The sequence below is a fragment of the Mustela lutreola genome, chromosome 10, assembly GCF_030435805.1.
Source record: "Mustela lutreola isolate mMusLut2 chromosome 10, mMusLut2.pri, whole genome shotgun sequence".
Lineage (NCBI taxonomy): Eukaryota > Metazoa > Chordata > Mammalia > Carnivora > Mustelidae > Mustela > Mustela lutreola.
In genome coordinates, this window is record NC_081299.1 from 91,231,432 (window position 1) to 91,250,473 (window position 19,042).

Sequence of the window (19,042 nt, forward strand, 5' to 3'; positions counted from 1 at the left end):
AAAATCCCCCAATCAGGGACAACTTTTTCTACCAAGAGCTCCATGATCTGAACTACTGATTTACTAAGTCCCCTAGGCTTGGGATTGCATCACTCAGGGTGTTCACTGTGTCCTCTTATGTTTTAAGAAAGATGACACATTAGCAGATTTATCAGGTATGAACATACAACCTTCGTTTTGGATCATGACACAGGTGCTTCTTTGCAAGGCAGTAGTGATGTCCAAAGCTGTCCTATTTTGGAAGACAGCTTTTCTCATTCAAGACATTTCAGTGTTTGGAGCACTGGTATGTCTCAGTCAATTAAGCATCTGTCTTTTGTTCGGGTCATGATCTCATGGGTCTTGGGATTCAGCCCCAATGTTGGGCTCGCTACTCAGCAGGGAGGCTGCTTGTCCCTCTTCCTCTGGCACCCTGCTCATGCTCTCTCTCTCTCTCTCTCACTTACTCATTCTCTCTCTCTCTCTAATAAATTAATAAAATCTTTTAAAAAAAAAAGGACATTTCAGTATTCAGTAAAGACAGGCTTCGTTGGGTGAATGTGGCAAGGGCTTCTGTGTATTGGTCTTCCAGGTCACTGGAGGGGACAAAGAAAACAGCCAAATGATTATACCAGTGGAAAATAGAATATGCCCATCTGGCCTTGAGTAGAGGAATATTGGCAATTTTCACTACCAGGAGGGTAGATTCTCCCCTGTGCCCAGGAAAAACCTAGGTTGCAGTGACCCAAACAGCCAGGTGGAAACCACAGCCAAGGATTTATGTCACAGTTCCATGTGGTCACATTCAAGTCTACCAATAAATACCCAGACAGTGTGACCAATCAGTGCCAAACTTGTCACTATTCTTTAAGTGACAGGATGACTACAAAGTTCCAGTGATATCCATCCCATATTCCTGGTAAAACTGGGCTCCTTATATCTAGAGTGATTCTTCTATTTCCAACATAGGGATGGTGCTCAAATGTCCATGATCCAAGGTAACCTACATGAACCCATCCTAAATGTGACTAGCCGCCCATGGCTTTATTGGTGGTATTTTAGGACTCTTCTGGTTAACAATTCAATGTTATGAGTGGGCCCACTGCAGAAAGTTACTTCCAGGGCGCCTGGGTGGCTCAGTGGGTTAAAGCCTCTGCCTTCAGCTCAGGTCACAATCTCAGGTTCCTGGGATCGAGCCCTGCATCAGGCTCTCTGCTCTGTGGGGAGCCTGCTTCCCCTCTCTCTCTCTGCCTGCCTCTCTGACTATTTGTGATCTCTCTCTGTCAAATAAATAAATAAAATCTTTTTTAAAAAAAAAAGTTACATCAGGGAAATACAAATCAAAACCACAATGAGATATCACCTCACACCAGTCAGAATGGCTAAAATAAACAAGTCAAGAAATGGCAGATGCTGGCGAGGATGCAGAGAAAGGGGAACCCTCCTACACTGTTGGTGGGAATGCAAGCTGGTGCAGCCACTCTGGAAAACAGCATGGAGGTTCCTCAAAATGTTGAAAATAGAACTGCCCTATGACCCAGCAATTGCACTATTGGGTATTTACCCTAAAGATACAAACATAGTGATCCAAAGGGGCACGTGCACCCAAATGTTTATAGCAGCAATGTCCACAATAGCCAAACTATGGAAAGAACCTAGATGTCCATCAACAGATGAATGGATCAAGAAGATGTGGTATATATACACAATGGAATACTATGCAGCCATCAAAAGAAATGAAATCTTGCCATTTGCGACAACATGGATGGAACTAGAGCGTATCATGCTTAGCGAAATAAGTCAAGCAGAGAAAGACAGCTATCATATGATCTCCCTGATATGAGGAAGTGGTGATGCAACATGGGGGCTTAAGTGGGTAGGAGAAGAATCAATGAAACAAGATGGGATTGGGAGGGAGACAAACCATAAGTGACTCTTAATCTCACAAAACAAACTGAAGGTTGCTGGGGGGAGGGGGTTTGGGAGAAGGGGGTGGGATTATGGACATTGGGGAGGGTATGTGCTTTGGTGAGTGCTGTGAAGTGTGTAAACCTGGTGATTCACAGACCTGTACCCCTGGGGATAAAAATATATGTTTATAAAAAATAAAAAATTAATTTAAAAAAAAAAAGTTACTTCCATTTGATACCCAGTCCATGACCAGACACCACAGGAGCAGCAGAAATCTAAGGTCAAAAAGACAGATGTTTAGTAGGAAATTGCATGTAACGTCTTCCCCTTTTTTAAGAATCATATTTGTGGCCTGATCCTTACATGTTATTATAGCTGCAGCTTTAGGAATTTGACCTAGTTGTGCATACTATACATGTTGGCTTGGGAAGGCAGCACTGTCAGGCAGGAGAAGACAGACTGAGGGTGGAATTTGCCAGACCAGGACCCCTTCCCCCTTTTTCAGTGATGCGTGTCCCACCTAGCTTGCAGCCAGACAAAAGGATTAGAAATTGAATAGTTTCCCTTTGCCCAGGGATGCAAAGTAAGTCACCTATCCTGGTGACATCTCATTGCAAATTCCAGTAAACCATGCTTTTCCCAGGCATTATAGGGCTTGGCGTTCTCAGCAGCACAGCATGTTGATCCTTGGTGAAGGTATGCACAATGGATATTTCCTGAGACTTCCATACCTTTGAATTGTTGGGTGTCTTGGGAAGGGTTCACAGTCTGGCATATGAAGCAACAGGCCCTTTTGTTTGAGCATTAAAATGTATTATAGCTTGGGGCAGTACGTTAATCCACCCAGTTAATGTGAGGTTTTTACCTATTAATAATTTAATCCGCTGCTCTAATATTCCATTTTTCCTTTCTACCATCCCTGCTGCTTACAGGTTATAGGGTAAATGGAACTTCCATTCAATGTCTTTTGCTCAATTTTGCATACTATGACCTCTGAAATGTGACCCCCAATCACTGTCTGTTTGATGAGGGTATCCACATATGGGATTCGGGTTGTCTAATCCCCTAATAATAGCAGCTTGGTTGGGATACGGGGAGAGGAAAACTTGGTCAAGACACAGTAGCCACACAAACCAAAGCATGTTGAGAATGCTCAGTGTGAGGAGTACCAGTATAATCAACTTGCCAGTCTCTCACCAGTTGGGAACTTCAGTGGATAGCCCCAGGCTCCTTTGGCAGTTGCCTTGAGCATTGTTTAGAGCACACAGGACATGCTGTTATTGCATTTATCAAGTCACTATATTTCAAGGGCAATTCAGCATCCCTAGCAATACATCATTTCTCCCAAGCACTGCAGTAGCCATTCTTTCTATGCACCCAATCTGCTGTCTCCTGAAGGATCAGTTGCTAGGACTTGACTAACCTAGGTCATCAGCTCTCTGATTGCCAGGGGAAGTCAGCACTTTATGAGTCAGAATATAGAAGATAGTGAGGATTTCCTCAGACTCTTGCAGGAAAACTCAAATGTCTTTCCACATATCCTGACTCCACAAGGGCCTAATCATGGCCTGTCACTTAGATACCCACTATCAAAGCCATAGAGTTAGAACAGCTCAACTGTCCATGCAAAAGATTAATGATCACCAGCTAAATGGCTCTGAGTTTAGCCCATTGGCTGCTGTGGTTTGTTCCTGTTTCTATCCAGATACCTGACTAGATCCATGCATTCTAGGCACCAGTGGGAATTTCCCCTGATTCTCTTCACAGGTACCAGAGGAAATTGGTGGGATATTTGGAGGACCTACATATTCTACAGGACCCCGTAGAATCTGAGTTTCTAGAGACAGTGGTGCACAAAGTGCTCCTCTTCTGCAATGTGGAACTTTGAGCCATGCTAGAGATGGGCTGATGGAACATATTCTCAACCCACCCCTTGATAGGAAAGGTAGTTCTTATTATGATATGCTGTTCCTTTGTGAAGGGGTCTACATGGAGGAACACTGAGTACATCACAAGGAGCTGGTGCTCTCAGGGAATTTATCAGTTTTCTGCCCTCTTTCAAACCTCGGACCAAATCAAAAGAGCATGCTCTCCTTTTGTTGTCTCTGCTGTGGTGCCCAACCCATGCCTTACAGAGTCACAGACATACCTAATTCAAGTGGCCCTACTTGAGAGATGTTCAGAGCTTTAATCTGTTTCGTTAGGTTTTTTTGCTTTCCAAAGGCTGCTTGCTGCTCTGATCACCAGCTTCACATGTACTTCCTACCAAGTGGTATAAGGGATGGTGACATGATGCCATGTGGAGAATAAAAGTCCTCCAAAACCCCCAAATCCCTTCAAAGGCTTGCATCTCTTTTGTGCTCTTAGGGGTTGGACAGGCCCGCATGTCATCAGTCATAGCTTCTGGGACAGCACACATTTTACCCAAACATATGACTCTTAAAAACTTCATGGTGGTATCTCAGTCTTGAACTTTTTATGATTTCATAAAAAATCTCTTTCACAGATGTTCCAGCAAAGTCTGCACAATGTGCTATGGCAAAGGTAAGTCTTCACATGTGAACGTTATATCATCAATGTAATGGGCTTGTTTTACTGATGTGGGGAAGGAGAACAGGGACAGGTCTCATGATATATTGTGGGGTTGTACCAGTTGACCTGAGAAAACATTTAAAAGGTCCATTGTTGGGGCTCCAGGGTGGCACAGTGGGTTAAGCATCAGACTCTTGGTTTTGGCTCAGGTGCTGATCTCAGTGCCATGGGGTTCCATGCTCAGCACAGAGTCTGCTTGTGTTTTCCTCTCTCCTTCTCCCTCTGCCCTTCCTCTTCATGCTCTCTCCCTCCCCCCAAAATAAATAAATAAATAAATAAATAAATAAATCTTTAAAAAAAGAAAAGAAACTTTGCAGTGACATGGATGGAGCTAGAGGGTATTATGCTAAGTGAAAGAGAGAAAGAAAATTATCATATGATTTCACTCATATGGAGAATTTAACAAACAAAACAGAAGAGTGTAGAGGAAGGGAAAGAAAAATAAAACAAGACAAAATCAGAAAAGGAGACAAACCAAAAAAGACTCTTAACCACAGGAAACAAACAGGGTTGCTGGAGGGGAAGGGGATGAAGGGATGGGGTCACTGGGTGATGCTACCTCTGAATCTAATAATACACTATATGTTAACTGAATGTAAATAAAATTTAATTAAATTTTAAAAAATAGAAAGAAAGTAAGAAAGGTCCGTTGTTGTCCCTCCCATGTGAAGGCAAATTGATCTTGTGATTCATCAGCCAAGGGTATACTGAAAATAGTTTTTATTAGGTCTGGTATAACATAGTACACTCATAGGATCACAGCCAAGCATCTAAGATGGTGGCAATGCTGGGCACAGCTGCGTGGATGGGGCACTACCTTGTTCAGTTCTCAGCCGTTCACAGTCATCCTCCGTGAGTCATCAGACTTTTCACTGGCCATATGGGGTTACGGAAAGTGCTATAGGCAGAGTGCAGAATAACCACTTGGGGTGCAGTTTTGGAACAGTTTTTCCTATTTCCTCAGGCCCTGAGGCAATTTATATTGTTTGTCAGTTACCATTTTTCACATGGGCAGTAGACTTACTGGTTCCCAGTTGGAGTTTTCCTTCACCACTGGCTTGATTACTCCAACCCTGAGGCAGAATTCACCCGCAGACGTTTGCAAATCTTGTAGGATACTCTTGCCCGAAATGCTCTCTGGTATTAGATTAAAACCTCCTATTTTTGTGGGGGGAAATGCCTGACTTACAATGTTAAAGGGAACTTCCTGACCATAACCATTTATTTTCTGTAACCACAGATGGCGAGGATCAGGCCATGAAATGTCAAAGAGTTACCAGGTATTAGCATACATTTGACCCCAGTGTCAACCAGAGCCATCACCTTTTGTTTATTTCTGGGAATCAGTGAATAGTCAACTCAATAGGAGTTCTCAGATCATCCTCACTGGCTCTCCCCTAGAGGCAATATTTGCCTGCATCATATACTTGGGGTTGGGATGCACCTTCCCCAAATAAGACTATATCCCTAAGGCCTCTCCTGGAGCAGATGAGGGCATGAGGGATGGGAGGGGCAGATAGGACAGGTTTGAACTATTTTTTAGGTTTTAAGGTTTTCTACAGGCTGACCAAAACAGCATTGAGTTGTCAGTCTACCTTTCCAGTTGGAGTCCCAGTAGCCAGGTCAAGCCACATTTCCTTCCAGGTTACTTTTACAGGATCTTTTACAGCTGATTAAGGTAACCTTTGGTTTTTCAAGTTCCATCTCTGTCTCAGATCTTTCCCCCAGCTGGTACTTTCCTGGGATTTGTCAGTGTCCCCCAGATCAGAAATGGATTGCCCACCATCATAAATGTTCTGTCTCATGACAAGGCTCAGCATGGATATCAGCATCCCATACCACAACCTGGGTTTAGACTGGAGAATATTGGTTTCCATTCCTGCAGTACATGTGGCCCAATCAGGGACTTTAAAGACAGATGGCCTATCTCATTCCCAATTTCTTAAAATTTTGTTGTACTTCCTCTATAGATTTCTAACATTTCATTTTCCCAGAGAGATCCTCCTGGATGGGCCAGGCCTCCTGCAGGCTAGAACAATCTGATCCATGACAGACCGAGTACCTTGAACACCAGAGCACCATGCAGGTCCTGCCACAGGGCAGGGTGTGTGGTGTTGCTCATTTTCTGTGCCTCCTACTTGATCAGAAAAATGTCATCATCATCCCCCCTCCACTCCTGCCCCACATCCCATAGCCACACTAACTATGCTGGAATACTTTCCCGGGCCTTTTGCAGGAACTTGGCAGCTAAATCAATAAGCTCAGTGGGAGTATATTCTTTCATCATGATTGCATCCTAAATTGGGGACTGCCCTGCTGGCTGGGGTTGTTTGGGCTGTGCTGTGCTATTGTGCTTGTATTAGGGGTCGGACAGCATGGTACATTTTGTCTGTTTTACTGTCAGTCATGTCCTCCTCTTCCTTCTCCCTACTTTCTCAGGGTTCCACCCCTTAGTGTCCCAATCAGGTTTTGTCACAAGAGCTTAGACTTAATTAACAGCAGACTATACCCTCCTAGTTCTGCAAAACAGCACACTAACCTCTCCACCTTATTATCCTGCTCTCCCACCTGATCTGCCAGCCCTGAAGCTGAGGAATGGACACCCACATGTCCTTTTATAACCTCAGCTCTTCTTTCATCTTTCTAACTTGGCTTCAGTCTCTAGTTTGTCATTGCTGGCCGAACAGCCTACCGTAGAGTCCAGCCCACTGCAGCAACCATTCATTTCCCTTCTTTGCCCCAAAGCACTATCTGCAGTTCCTCAAACAAGCACCTCAAACCAGCAGGCGTTTTGAAAGCATCCCTGTACTCATATGGAGGTCCACAAGTGTCTTACACACTACTTCTCCCCACATAGAGGTTAATGAACAACTTGGGCATTCTGTCCCCATACCTCTTTCCCAAAATTCATTTACCTGGTCTCCTGGCTGGCTTACCAATTGTTTGTTCACAAATTTGGAAGCTTCTTGGGTGAAATCTGAAACTGACCCCCATTCCCACAGGGCATGGAGAGATTGGAGAAAAAGGAAGACTTCTCCAGACTAATAGTTGACAGGTTTGATAAGCAAGGGAACTTACATACAAGACTTGTGGGCAATTCAAACTCTGCACCCACATGCCAGGATCTTAAAAGTTTATAGAAATCTTAACTGAGTTCAGTTGCATATCGTCCAGATGGTCTCAACTACACATTACATTCTCAAGACCGCATTCTTGAAGTGGCTCCAGTTACAGAGATAGTGGGAAGAATACATATTCTAAGGACAAGAGGGGTAAGGAGCCTCTGATTACCCTAAAGCAGATCAAGGGTCAAACAGTGCTCACGTTCTCTCTATGACCTCCTCCAACAGTTGGGAGCTCCTTAGCGTGGAAACTGAGACTACTTCCTCCTCCCTTCCCCAGAGCCCAGTACAGTGCTGTATGTGGAAGAAGCTCAGTAATACTAAGTGAATAAACCAACTAAGATTCTTAAATACAGTCTACTAGAGCATAACTAATAATTCCCACATCACAACTCTTCTAAGAAAAACACATGTAGAGATTAGATAAGAACTCAATGTCTACCATGCTTGCTTCTTTTGGTGTAGAAATAAGAGTAGTTGCAGAACACAAATGGAAGAAATGAGAAGCTCCTTCTCATCAAAAGGAAAAAGTTTCTTTTGCTATGCAAAGTCATTCATAGGAAGAGCATAGCCTATACCATAGTGGCTTTAGAGGTAACAGAGGACAAAATTCTCTACAGCAATCTAAACGAAGAAATGACAGTTACGCAAACCCCATGGATTCATTTCAACACACATAAGGCGGAGCAAAAGAATCTAGACCCAAAACAAGGCTTGTAGCCTTTTTTTGATTTCTAAATGGCGTTAATGATAATTGCAACTGCATAGATTTTGTGAAGACTCAGTTGTCTCTGGTATACAAAGTATGAAATAAATGTTAATCATCATCAAATAATTAATATTATGATTATATGCATGCTGCTCGACAAGACACTGTGGGGATATACAGGGAACTGGTTCCTGCCTATAAGGAGTTTACAGTCCAGTAGAAAAGATAAACAAGAAATGAATACAGCAGCTATGTGCCTTGGTTTCCCAAATTGTGAAAATAGAAATAATAATATACACCTCATAGATTTTTAAGAATTAGAGATTATTCCCTAAAATATAAAAACTATAGAAACAGGGATTTTTATCTGTCTTATTTACCTCTACACTTTTGGTACAGAGTATCAGGTGGTCTGCAAATATTTGTTGAATGAATAAATGAATGCATGAATGAATGAATAATGCACATAAAACATTTAGGCAATGCTTAGCACATGCTAAACATAATACGTTTTAACTATTATTATGCACTTAATATAAAATAAGATAAAAATAAATTATTTATATAAATTAGGAAATATTAAGAGTCAAGAGAACTGTACAGGAAAAAAGAACACTACAAAATTCCTGGTAGGAATGATTATCTCCTTCTCAGAGGATCTGTAAAACAGCAGAAACTTGGCTAAACAAATTATGGTACATTTGTACAATGGAATATTCTAAAGTAAAGCAATAGAAGTTAAAAAAAAAAATACTACCACACATAGTCACATGGATGAATCTTGCAACCACAATGGTGAGCAAAAGAAATCAGACATGAGGGAACACATACTGTGTGATCAGATGTGTATGAAGCTACAAACCAGGTCACTGAACCTTTTTATGGTATTATCAGGACATATACCTTCAGGAAAGAGGAAGAGTACAGGATTATAAGGATGCGTGGACACTTCTGGCACTGGTAGTGTTCTATGTCTTGACCTGGGTAGTAGTCGTAGAATGAGAAATCATTCTGTACGTATATTTATACAAATCAGCTTCGTTTTTGCTGTATCAACAACCCCAATATCTCAGTAGCTCACCATAGTAAAAGTTTTCTGGTCCTGGCTTCCATGACATGGAAGTTGCAATCTAGTAGGTTCTGCTGGGTTCCTTTGGACTCAGCTTGGCTTCATTGTAGGAGTATTCTCTTCTTGGAACCAGACTAGCAAAACAGCAACTATTTGGAGTGTGGGGCTTCACACAGAGGGCTCAGAAACTCAAAAGTCACAGGCAATCTGTGCAACTAGCTCCATTAAAATTTTCTGCTACAATAGGGTCATAGCTGGTTCAGAACTTTGTTTCTGGTCTATCAGATGCTGTCATCTCCACATGCCATGAGCCACACCCATAGTTCTCTGAGACATAGACTTATCTGAAGACATGTCACAGTAATTATGAAGCTTCAGCAGGAACAACCCTCTGTCTCTTTACCCTAAACCATTTTCTCCAGCTGAAAGTATTCCTTTCCAAATGTAAATGAAGTGCTCGCTTCAGCAGCACATATATCAAATGTAATTGAAGTCCCCAGTTGGTTGATTTTTAGTTAGTAAAAAGGGGGTAGAGGGTGGGAACAAGAGAATGATTTGGACTAGGGCCCTCCCTAAGGTCAAAAAGCTTCCTCTGCTGGCCTGGAGGAAGAAAACTCTCAGGTTATAAGAGAGTCAGGGCCTGAAGGCAGGAATTGCCAGATGGCCTCTTAAAGGCGAAAGTAACCCCAATTTGTCAATCAGGAAGAGGAGGGACAACTCAGTCCTGCCTCAGCAAAAAACTGAATTCTGTCAACCACAGAATTCAACCAAAAAGGAACATGGCCAGGCTGACAGCTTGATTCCAGCTTGCAGAGTGAATGCTAACTTCACCCAATGAATCAGTGCCTGAACTCCTGACCCACGGACACTAAGAGTTAACAAAATGTTTGTTTTTTGAGCTGCTAAGCTGGTAGTAATTTGTTACAGAGCAATAGGAAAAAACCAACCAAACAAAGAACAATAGATCTTCCATTCCATAAACTCCACCTGGCCTCACACTGGTTGTGATATGCTTCAAATTGACTGGTGTGGTCCTTCTCAAATCTCACCATGCTTCAGAATTACCTGAAGGGCTGTTAGAGCAAAGAATGAAGAACCCTAACCTCAGATATTCTAATTCATTAGCTATAGAGTGGGGTTCATTATTGCATGATTCTAACATTTTCCCTGGTGTTGGTAACTCTGTTGATCTAGAAACCATGCTTTGGGAATCACAGGCCTCCCGCAACTACACTAACTTCAATGCACTTGAAATGTCCTTAGTCACAAAATGCTACGAGATCATAAGTATCTGGTTGAAGCAACTGCTTGACTTTCTTTCATATTAAAGGTTTTCATGAAAGAAACAAGAGAGAGGGAGATCTTATTAAATAATATTCATTAAGCTTAATACTTAATTTTCATTAAGCTACCTGATTCTCATTATTCCTGTGGCAGATGAGCAAATGCTAATTTCAGAAATACACTGATATGTCACTGCCCCCATATTATAGTTTACATTCCTGGGACTTTTTGTACTATTTCCATTATAATGGCATGATTTAGAGCAGAATTTGTTAAAATGTCATAACCAATATTTGTACTTGAAATTTTTAAAGTACCACATTCAATATTTTAAGAGGGCTCAATAAGTTTAAACCAAATTGATAATTATGGATCAAATTCATAATATCTTTGTTGTAACTATCTAAATAGCTCAATACAAACATTTTTAAAAAGAATTACAACTACTCATAATAATATCATCAGGGAGTTATGAATTTTCTATTCATCTGTTTTAGTATTAGGTTTTAATAGCTGGGCCAATACATCATGGAAAGACACTATATACATCAAGAGAATAACGTATACATAGGCTTTTTATGTTTGATGTTCCAATTTGTCTAAATACAAAAACCACCACCTTTTGCCTTCATTTTCTACAAAGGATTTTTTTTTAAGGTAAAAGTGTCTCTTTCTATGCTGATGTCTTATAAGTAACTACAGAATGATAAGAACCACATCATTTAATGAATATTCATATCAAAGAGATATTTATAACATTTTTCATGTCATTGCTCCTTTACCCTTCCCCAACATACACTTTGAGAATTACAATGACTTCTTGAAATCCTGAAGGAACTATCTTCAATTCTAATACAAGGCTTTAAAATACATTTTTAAACAGGTCTTCACATTAAAGAGGAGAAGAATTTGAAAGAAGTATTTGTGGGAGGAAATCACATCAGCAAATTCAAGATAAAATAATACAGGAAGGAAAGTTGAGAATTAAAAGTGGTCTAATAATTTGCTTAAGTAAGGCAAAATAAGAATAATAAGTAACATCAGATTAACACAAAAATATAAGCTCCAGGGAGGTAGATATTTCTGTCTTTTTGTTGGTTGATATATTCTCTGTTTCTGGAATATTTAGTGTAGAATAGAAGCCCAAAATATTTATTGAACAAATAGAGAAATACATAAATGTGCATGATGCAGAAAATCAATCATGGTTCTCCCAGTTGTACAAAACATAGCTATGATCCCATGTCCATCAGGACCAACATTCAGGAATGTGGGAATGGTGCAGACTCCAGGACAATGCACTAGATTCTCAATATAAAAGTAAAAAATACAAAATCCTGGTGTTCAAATATCCACCATCTGGCATGGAAAAGCCAGATATGTAAGGGGCTGTGGTACAACAGGATAAGTGAAAAAAAGAATTATATATAAGTATTATCGGTTACAGATTGGTTGAAAAAGTTACAAATAAATGGTAACATTTGAGCATTTTCTAAAAAGATGAGTGAGGGGTGCCTGGGTGGCTCAGTGGGTTAAGCCACTGCCTTCGGCTCAGGTCATGATCTCAGGGTCCTGGGATCGAGTCCCATATTGGGCTCTCTGCTCAACAGGGAGCCTGCTTCTCTCTCTCTCTCTCTCTGCCTGCCTCTCTACCTACTTGTGATCTCTCTCTATCAAATAAATAAATAAAAATCTTTTAAAAAAATAATAAAAAAATAAAAAGATGAGTGAGAGGACAAACCCAAAGCAAAGATACAGACATGTAAAAATTCACAGTGCTTTTGGAGAATAGCAAGCTGTGGATTTCAAACTTTCGAACCATTGCCTAGAACAAGAAATATATATATATATATATATATATAATATATATATATATATATATTATATATATAACATAAATGAAACCAGTGAGTATTGGAATAATACTCACCTTTACTCATTTTATGTATTTGATATATTCTATTCTATTTCCTTTTTTAATGCCATTGAAGATATATTAAATCAATTTCAAGATCCGTTTATTTGAAAAACAGTGGGTTTGAGCATTAAATCAATGTGGTAAGTAGACCACTGAAATGGAAACACAAAGAATGCTCTGCCAGCTGAGCTCCAACTCTTCTCCCATATAGGTGGTTTGCTAGAGCTACATTACTTAGAGGGAGACTATGATCTAGGTCCCTTTCCTATTTAAAACAACCCAGTGTGGTAGAAAACATGAGTAAAGAAATTCCTCTCTATAGCAAGCCAATATACAGGAAGGAAAAGTGCCACAGGCCATTTCTACCCTATTCTGGACAGAATTTTTAGGGCTTTCTATTATTCTGGCTAAAGAGTTAAGGGTGTTTGAAAATAAATAACTCTCACATCTGGAAGCATCCTAAATTCAATTTATATCAAGATTTATCTCAGAGTTTCCAAGAATCGAATTGTTATACTGAACTACAAAAAAACAAAACTCTTTTCCCTCTCCTACGAATAACTATTTAACTGTATCCACAACAGTCTTTGTTGAAGACTATTTACTGAGCATTCCATGTGCCAGGATCTGTTGTAGTGCTAGGAACTACAATAGTGGGGAAACAAAAGTTCAAGCCTCTTGGAGTTTATATTTTACAAAACAAAACAAAACAAAAAACAAAAAATGCAAGAAAACTAAATACATACAAATTGTAAAAGCTATGAAAGAAATAAACAGTATTAGAAAATAATATTTAAGGTAGCCAAGGAAAGCCTCTCTCAGAAGATAATATTTACGTTGAGATCTAATGGGTGAGAGGGAGCCATTGAAGTCAAGTACTAAGAAGAAAAACAATGTCCCAGGTCCTAGAAGAGCATTAAGTGAAGACCTGAGCCAAGGAAGAGGTTGTTGTTAAAGGCGGCATAGCTTGAGCCCTATACATTGGTAAGAGTAGCAGGAGATGAGATGGGAAGTTATTTGAAGATACTGGATTGTTTCAGCACCTAGAATGGGAAGTTACTGGAGAATGAGATGGTCTAAGTTGGATTTTTTAAAGCTTATTCTTTTTCTTTTTCTTTTTCTTTTTCTTTTTCTTTTTTTTTTTTTTTAAGAGACCGAGGGAGAGAGAGCAAGCAAGCACAGGCAGACAGAAAGGCCCGCAGAGGCAGAGGGAGAAGCAGGCTCCCCGCCGAGCAAGGAGCCTGATGTGGGACTCGATTCCAGGACCTTGGGATCATGACCTGAGCGGAAGGCAGCCGCTTAAACAACTGAGCCACCCAGGCGTCCCTAAAGTTCATTCTTATACCTATATGGACAACAGGCTAGATAGCAATATGATTAGAAGTTGGGCCATCTCTTAGAAGACTGATTTCCAGGCAAGCAAAGATGGAGGATTAGACTAGGGTGTTGGCAGTGGAGGAGGAGAAAAGAAAATGGACTGAAGATGTATTTTGGAGGTAGAACCAACAAAACTTATAATCAGAATATACTTAAAAGAGACCAAAAGTGAGTTGAAAATTGGTTAGAGGAGTGAGTGCATCTAAAAGGGGAAGTAAAAAATTTTGAGGAAGGAAAGAATGGGAGAGGTATGCGTTAACAGCCTACAAATAATGTATTAAAGTGGTCCCATTTACAACTCTAATTCCATGGCCTGCTCTGTGCTTTTGTGTCCCCACTGTTGTAGTTCCTGGCACTACAACAGATGCTGGCACGTAGAATGCTATTTTCTTAAAACAAGTTATCAAACTGGGCCGAAAGAGAAACTGCTTTGAGGACTTTTAGCCTTAAATGGTTGAGCCCAGAACACTGGAAAAACGATAATTTACCCAATGAAAATAATGAAGCAAGATTTAACTAAGATCATTTTAGTGAGAAACAGTAGTTCTGGCTGCACAAACTCCCCAGGGAGCTTTTAAAACTACATGCCCAGGCTCCATGAAGTTCTTCTGATTTAATTCGTTTGAGGTGAGACAGAAGCATAGGTAGTTTTAAAAAGCAGCTCTCCTGAGCAGCAAGAATTCAGAGTCCTGAGTTAGAGGTACAGAGGAGGCCAGGTCAATAAACCTATTCCATTAAGTGAAGGATTAATAAAATGGGGTGAAGAAACTTTTCCCCCAGATAAGAAACACAGGCCCAATGGCTAAATAGACACAGTTCAAAAGTCAATTTTCCTCAACGTATGTTTTTTGGGTCTGGGAGAAACTTTTATTCTCACAGTGTTAGGAACACAGACCCTCACAGAGACATCACACATATTTCAAAGTACATTTTATTTCTATTATGAACAACACAGAGGGGGAGAAATTAACACCTGACAGCTGACTGAAAGAAAAACAGAAGAGGAAGAGCTTGTATCTACCCCGGACAAACAATCACACAGGAAAAAAAAAAAAAGAGAGAGAGAGAGAGTTGCAGTGGAAAAGCGATCACAAGGGTGGAAAGACTCCGTTATTTCTGAATTTAAAAATTATAACTGGTTACCAAAATACAGCTGGCAGTGAGTTTCACTGTATCACGTCACCCTTGCTTTTCACCTGTTCCTTAGTCTGAACCCTTCCAAGATGTAACTCTTGAATGAGCCACTCAATCACCACAGCAGGACTAAGACCCAAGTGTTCTCCTCACATAGAGACCAGAAACAAAATTTGGCTGCAATGAAGATTCCTTGTTGCTGGTGCGTGAAGGCAAGAGGAGTCCTAGGATGGTGGTGTCACTGAAATCAAAACCAAAGCCTCACTCACACCGTCAGGAGTTTTCTTTGTTGTATTTACACCTTCTTTGCACTCCACGAAAACAGACAAAGAAAACGTGCAGTGCAACTTCTAAATCTCCATCTGGAGAGCTCTGGGAGCAGTAACGGTCCAGGTGAGGTGGCACCTGGGAAGGGGATCGCCCAGACAGTTCGGTGTAGTAACGTCAGGGAGTGGAGCACACACGACAAGCGTGGACTTTCCGTCACGCGAGTGAGAGGACTTCAGTGAAAGCAAAAGAGAATTGAAGAGCTAAGGGTAAGAGGCGGAACGTACCAGGAAACAGAATTTGGGTGTGGTGGGTGCGAAAGGGATTCCAAAACCTTAGAGAAGCAGAGTCCAGAGGCTTCCGGCAGGGACCCGCCCGGCGACCTCCCAGGAAGTGGGAGGTACGAGCAGGCACTACAAGTCCCAGAAGCCCCCGCCTCCTGGAGCCCGCGCGGACCCGCGCAAAGCCCGCTGGGAGCCGGTCGTAGCCGCCAAGATGTCGCTGCCCAAGAAAAGAAAGCTTGAGTCGGGGGGCGGCGGCGAAGGAGGGGAGGGAACGGAGGAGGAAGATGGCGGAGAGCAGGAGGCGGCTCTGCCGCGACCCCGGAGGGCTAGAAGGGAGCGGGACCAGCTGTACTATGAGTGCTATTCAGACATATCGGTCCACGAGGAGATGATTGCGGACCGTGTCCGGACTGATGCCTACCGCTTGGGCATCCTGCGGAACTGGGCAGGACTGAGGGGCAAGACTGTGCTGGACGTGGGCGCGGGCACCGGCATTCTTAGCATCTTCTGTGTACAGGCCGGGGCCCGGCGCGTGTACGCGGTGGAGGCCAGCGCCATCTGGCAACAGGCCCGGGAGGTGGTGCGGCTCAACGGGCTGGAGGACCGGGTGCACGTCCTGCCGGGGCCGGTGGAGACGGTGGAGTTGCCGGAGCAGGTGGATGCCATCGTGAGCGAATGGATGGGCTACGGACTCTTGCACGAGTCTATGCTGAGCTCTGTGCTCTACGCGCGGACCAAGTGGCTGAAGGAGGGCGGTCTTCTCCTGCCGGCTTCCGCCGAGCTCTTCGTGGCGCCCATCAGCGACCAGATGCTTGAGTTGCGCCTGGGCTTCTGGAGCCAGGTGAAGCAGCTCTACGGTGTGGACATGAGCTGCTTGGAGAGCTTCGCCACGCGCTGCCTTATGGGCCACTCGGAGATCGTGGTGCAGGGTTTGTCCGGGGAGGACGTGCTGGCCCGTCCGCAGTGCTTTGCTCAGCTGGAGCTGGCCCGCACCGGCCTGGAGCAGGAGCTGGAGGCTGGGGTGGGCGGGCGCTTCCGCTTCAGTTGCTATGGCTCAGCGCCCATGCATGGCTTTGCCATCTGGTTCCAGGTGACCTTCCCCGGAGGGGACTCGGAGAAACCCCTGGTGCTGTCCACCTCGCCTTTTCACCCGGTCACGCACTGGAAGCAGGCACTCCTCTACCTGAACGAGCCTGTGCAAGTGGAACAAGATACGGACATTTCCGGAGAGATCACGCTGCTGCCCTCCCGGGATAACCACCGTCTCCTGCGCGTGCTGCTGCGCTACAAAGTGGGAGACCAGGAGGAAAAGACCAAAGACTTTGCCATGGAGGACTGAGGGTTGCCTTTTCTCCCAGCTACCTTCCGAGGCGGCCAGACCTGCGTGGTAGAGGCGGAGGGGGGTCGGAGGAGAAAGGGAGATTCCACGTGCAAGTAGGGGGCAATATCTTCTGTCTCCCTTTTTCCTCATGGCTCCTGGGGAGGTAGAATGACTTCAGTCTCCCTTCGAGGAGATTCTCCTGGCGAAATTTATTTAGAAAGTGAATCCCGATGCCCCCAAGGATGGAAACGGCTTGTTTATTAATGGGCTTCTTTAAGTCTCAAAAGCATGTGGTACCAAGCACTTGTATTTCTATTTCTTTTATTCCCCGGGTAGAAAGCAAACACACTTTAGAAGAAAATTTCAGTTTATGAAGGCTCATGCACATCCCTGACACCTCACACCTAAATCTGAAGCCAGGGAGAGGGTAAAGGGGTTTATAGTTAGATTCCATAAATTTCCAGTAAGACTTAAGTATCTCTCCAGAGCCATATTCTATTATTCTCTAAATTCCCTCCTTCCCTAGGTGCCTCTAGACTTCAGTCTTCCTCGTTGTTTTTTAAATAAACTTCGCGTCTGGTAATGAGAGGGAGAAAAGTGAGGAAGCAGTTTTGAATAACCCTGTTCTTACACTTACTATCATAGGGTGCTAAAGTTGAACATGTTTCTCCACTGAATAAAATAGGCTATATATAATTGTGCAGCATAACCCCCAAATGTAAAAGGTACATTTAGGAGAAAAACATCTGAAAGTGAAGTAGTATGCGGGTTGTTTTTTTTTATTCTTGTCTTTACTATTAAGATTTAACCAAGAACTTTTTATGTTACTTAATAGTTTTGTGTGATTTTTATTAAACCAGCTGATAGAAGGTTTTCTGAACCCAACCCAAGAGTTTGTTCATCATATTGGGTAAATTGTTTAGGCACTCTAAATTAAAGTATTTTCCCAGCTAGAGAAGTGCACTCATTTAAACTCATTTAGAGAGATCATGTGATCTGGCCTACTTACATCAAGTGAAATTTCCTTTTTTAGTGGTTTTTTTTTTTTTTTTTTTCCTTTTTAGCTCAGCCAAATGTGAAAGTTGTGAATTTCGGAAAATCATTTGTAATGAAGTGTGAGTCATGTTATCAAATTTATTTCATGGATGTTTCCCTCCTTATCCCTGTGGCAAATAAAACATTGGCATTCTATTTTTATAGATGAAGTAAGAAGTCTTGTGTACTGTGACTTACAATGCTTTTGCCTTTTGAATATTGCCAGTTCTTAAGAAAAGTGTTACAACCCTTCAGAATATAGCTTCAGGGTAATTTATGCTTAATGTATGTTTTCTCTTCATACTGGTAGCTTTTGTATCCTAATAGAAAACAGGTGTGAAAAAGTGGTATTTGAAGTGATCCAACTTAGTTTCATTTACTGTAATGAGTTTTCTCCTTTATTCATTGTGTATTAAAAATACCAAAGTATTATAACTAATTTGCTAAAGTTTAGTGTTAACATGAGATCTTCCATTATGAAGGGAAACAAAAAATCAATGACTTTATAAGATCCAAGCAATAACAGCAACTGTTGTCACCATTTTGATAGTTAACAGTCTATATAAATGGTGCAGTCATAGTAAGGTAGCCCTGATTTAAGCTGGAGGTATAAAATAGGTCCTCTTTTTTTTTAGGGTCAACTATATAAGATGAACATTTATTTATTTAGAATTTTAGTGTATGGTTTTGGGTAGATTTCTGATATTTTTTAATTTCCTATAAGAATCCCTTTGCTGTGTGGGCAGACAAAAGCATTCCCCTCAATCACATTTTTAAAAAATACCTTTTATAACAATGTGCGTATTATAGAGCTCTTGTTATCAGTATAAGCATGCAAAAATAGCACCAGTTAAAACTTAGAGGAACTATAGAAGCAAAAACTATTTCATATTTAGGCAAAGTGAGCTTTAATATTCTTGTTACTATTTCCCAAAAGAAAAATGAGTTACAAAAATATAGCTGCTAAAGCAGTGAGTCAAGAGACAGCATAGCATATAGCTAAAAGCTGGATTTAAGCCAGATAGATCCTGATGGAATCT

At 41.8% G+C, this 19,042-nt stretch overlaps 1 protein-coding gene and 1 long non-coding RNA gene across 2 annotated transcripts in view; one reads left to right on the forward strand and one right to left on the reverse strand.

Annotated features, from left to right (window-relative positions):
* LOC131809701 (uncharacterized) overlaps positions 1-15,777 on the reverse strand; it is a 172,001-nt gene extending 156,224 nt beyond the window's left edge. Inside the window, exon 1 of the long non-coding RNA XR_009345263.1 lies at positions 15,650-15,777. This is a non-coding gene — a long non-coding RNA (uncharacterized LOC131809701). The remainder of the gene's footprint in view (positions 1-15,649) is intronic.
* A 35-nt stretch (positions 15,778-15,812) lies between these two features.
* Positions 15,813-18,166, forward strand: PRMT6 (protein arginine methyltransferase 6). The gene has a single exon (XM_059137011.1). It carries the CDS (start codon positions 15,858-15,860, stop codon positions 16,983-16,985), a length of 1,128 nt encoding a protein of 375 aa, XP_058992994.1. The 5' UTR covers positions 15,813-15,857; the 3' UTR covers positions 16,986-18,166.
* Positions 18,167-19,042: the final 876 nt, after the last annotated feature.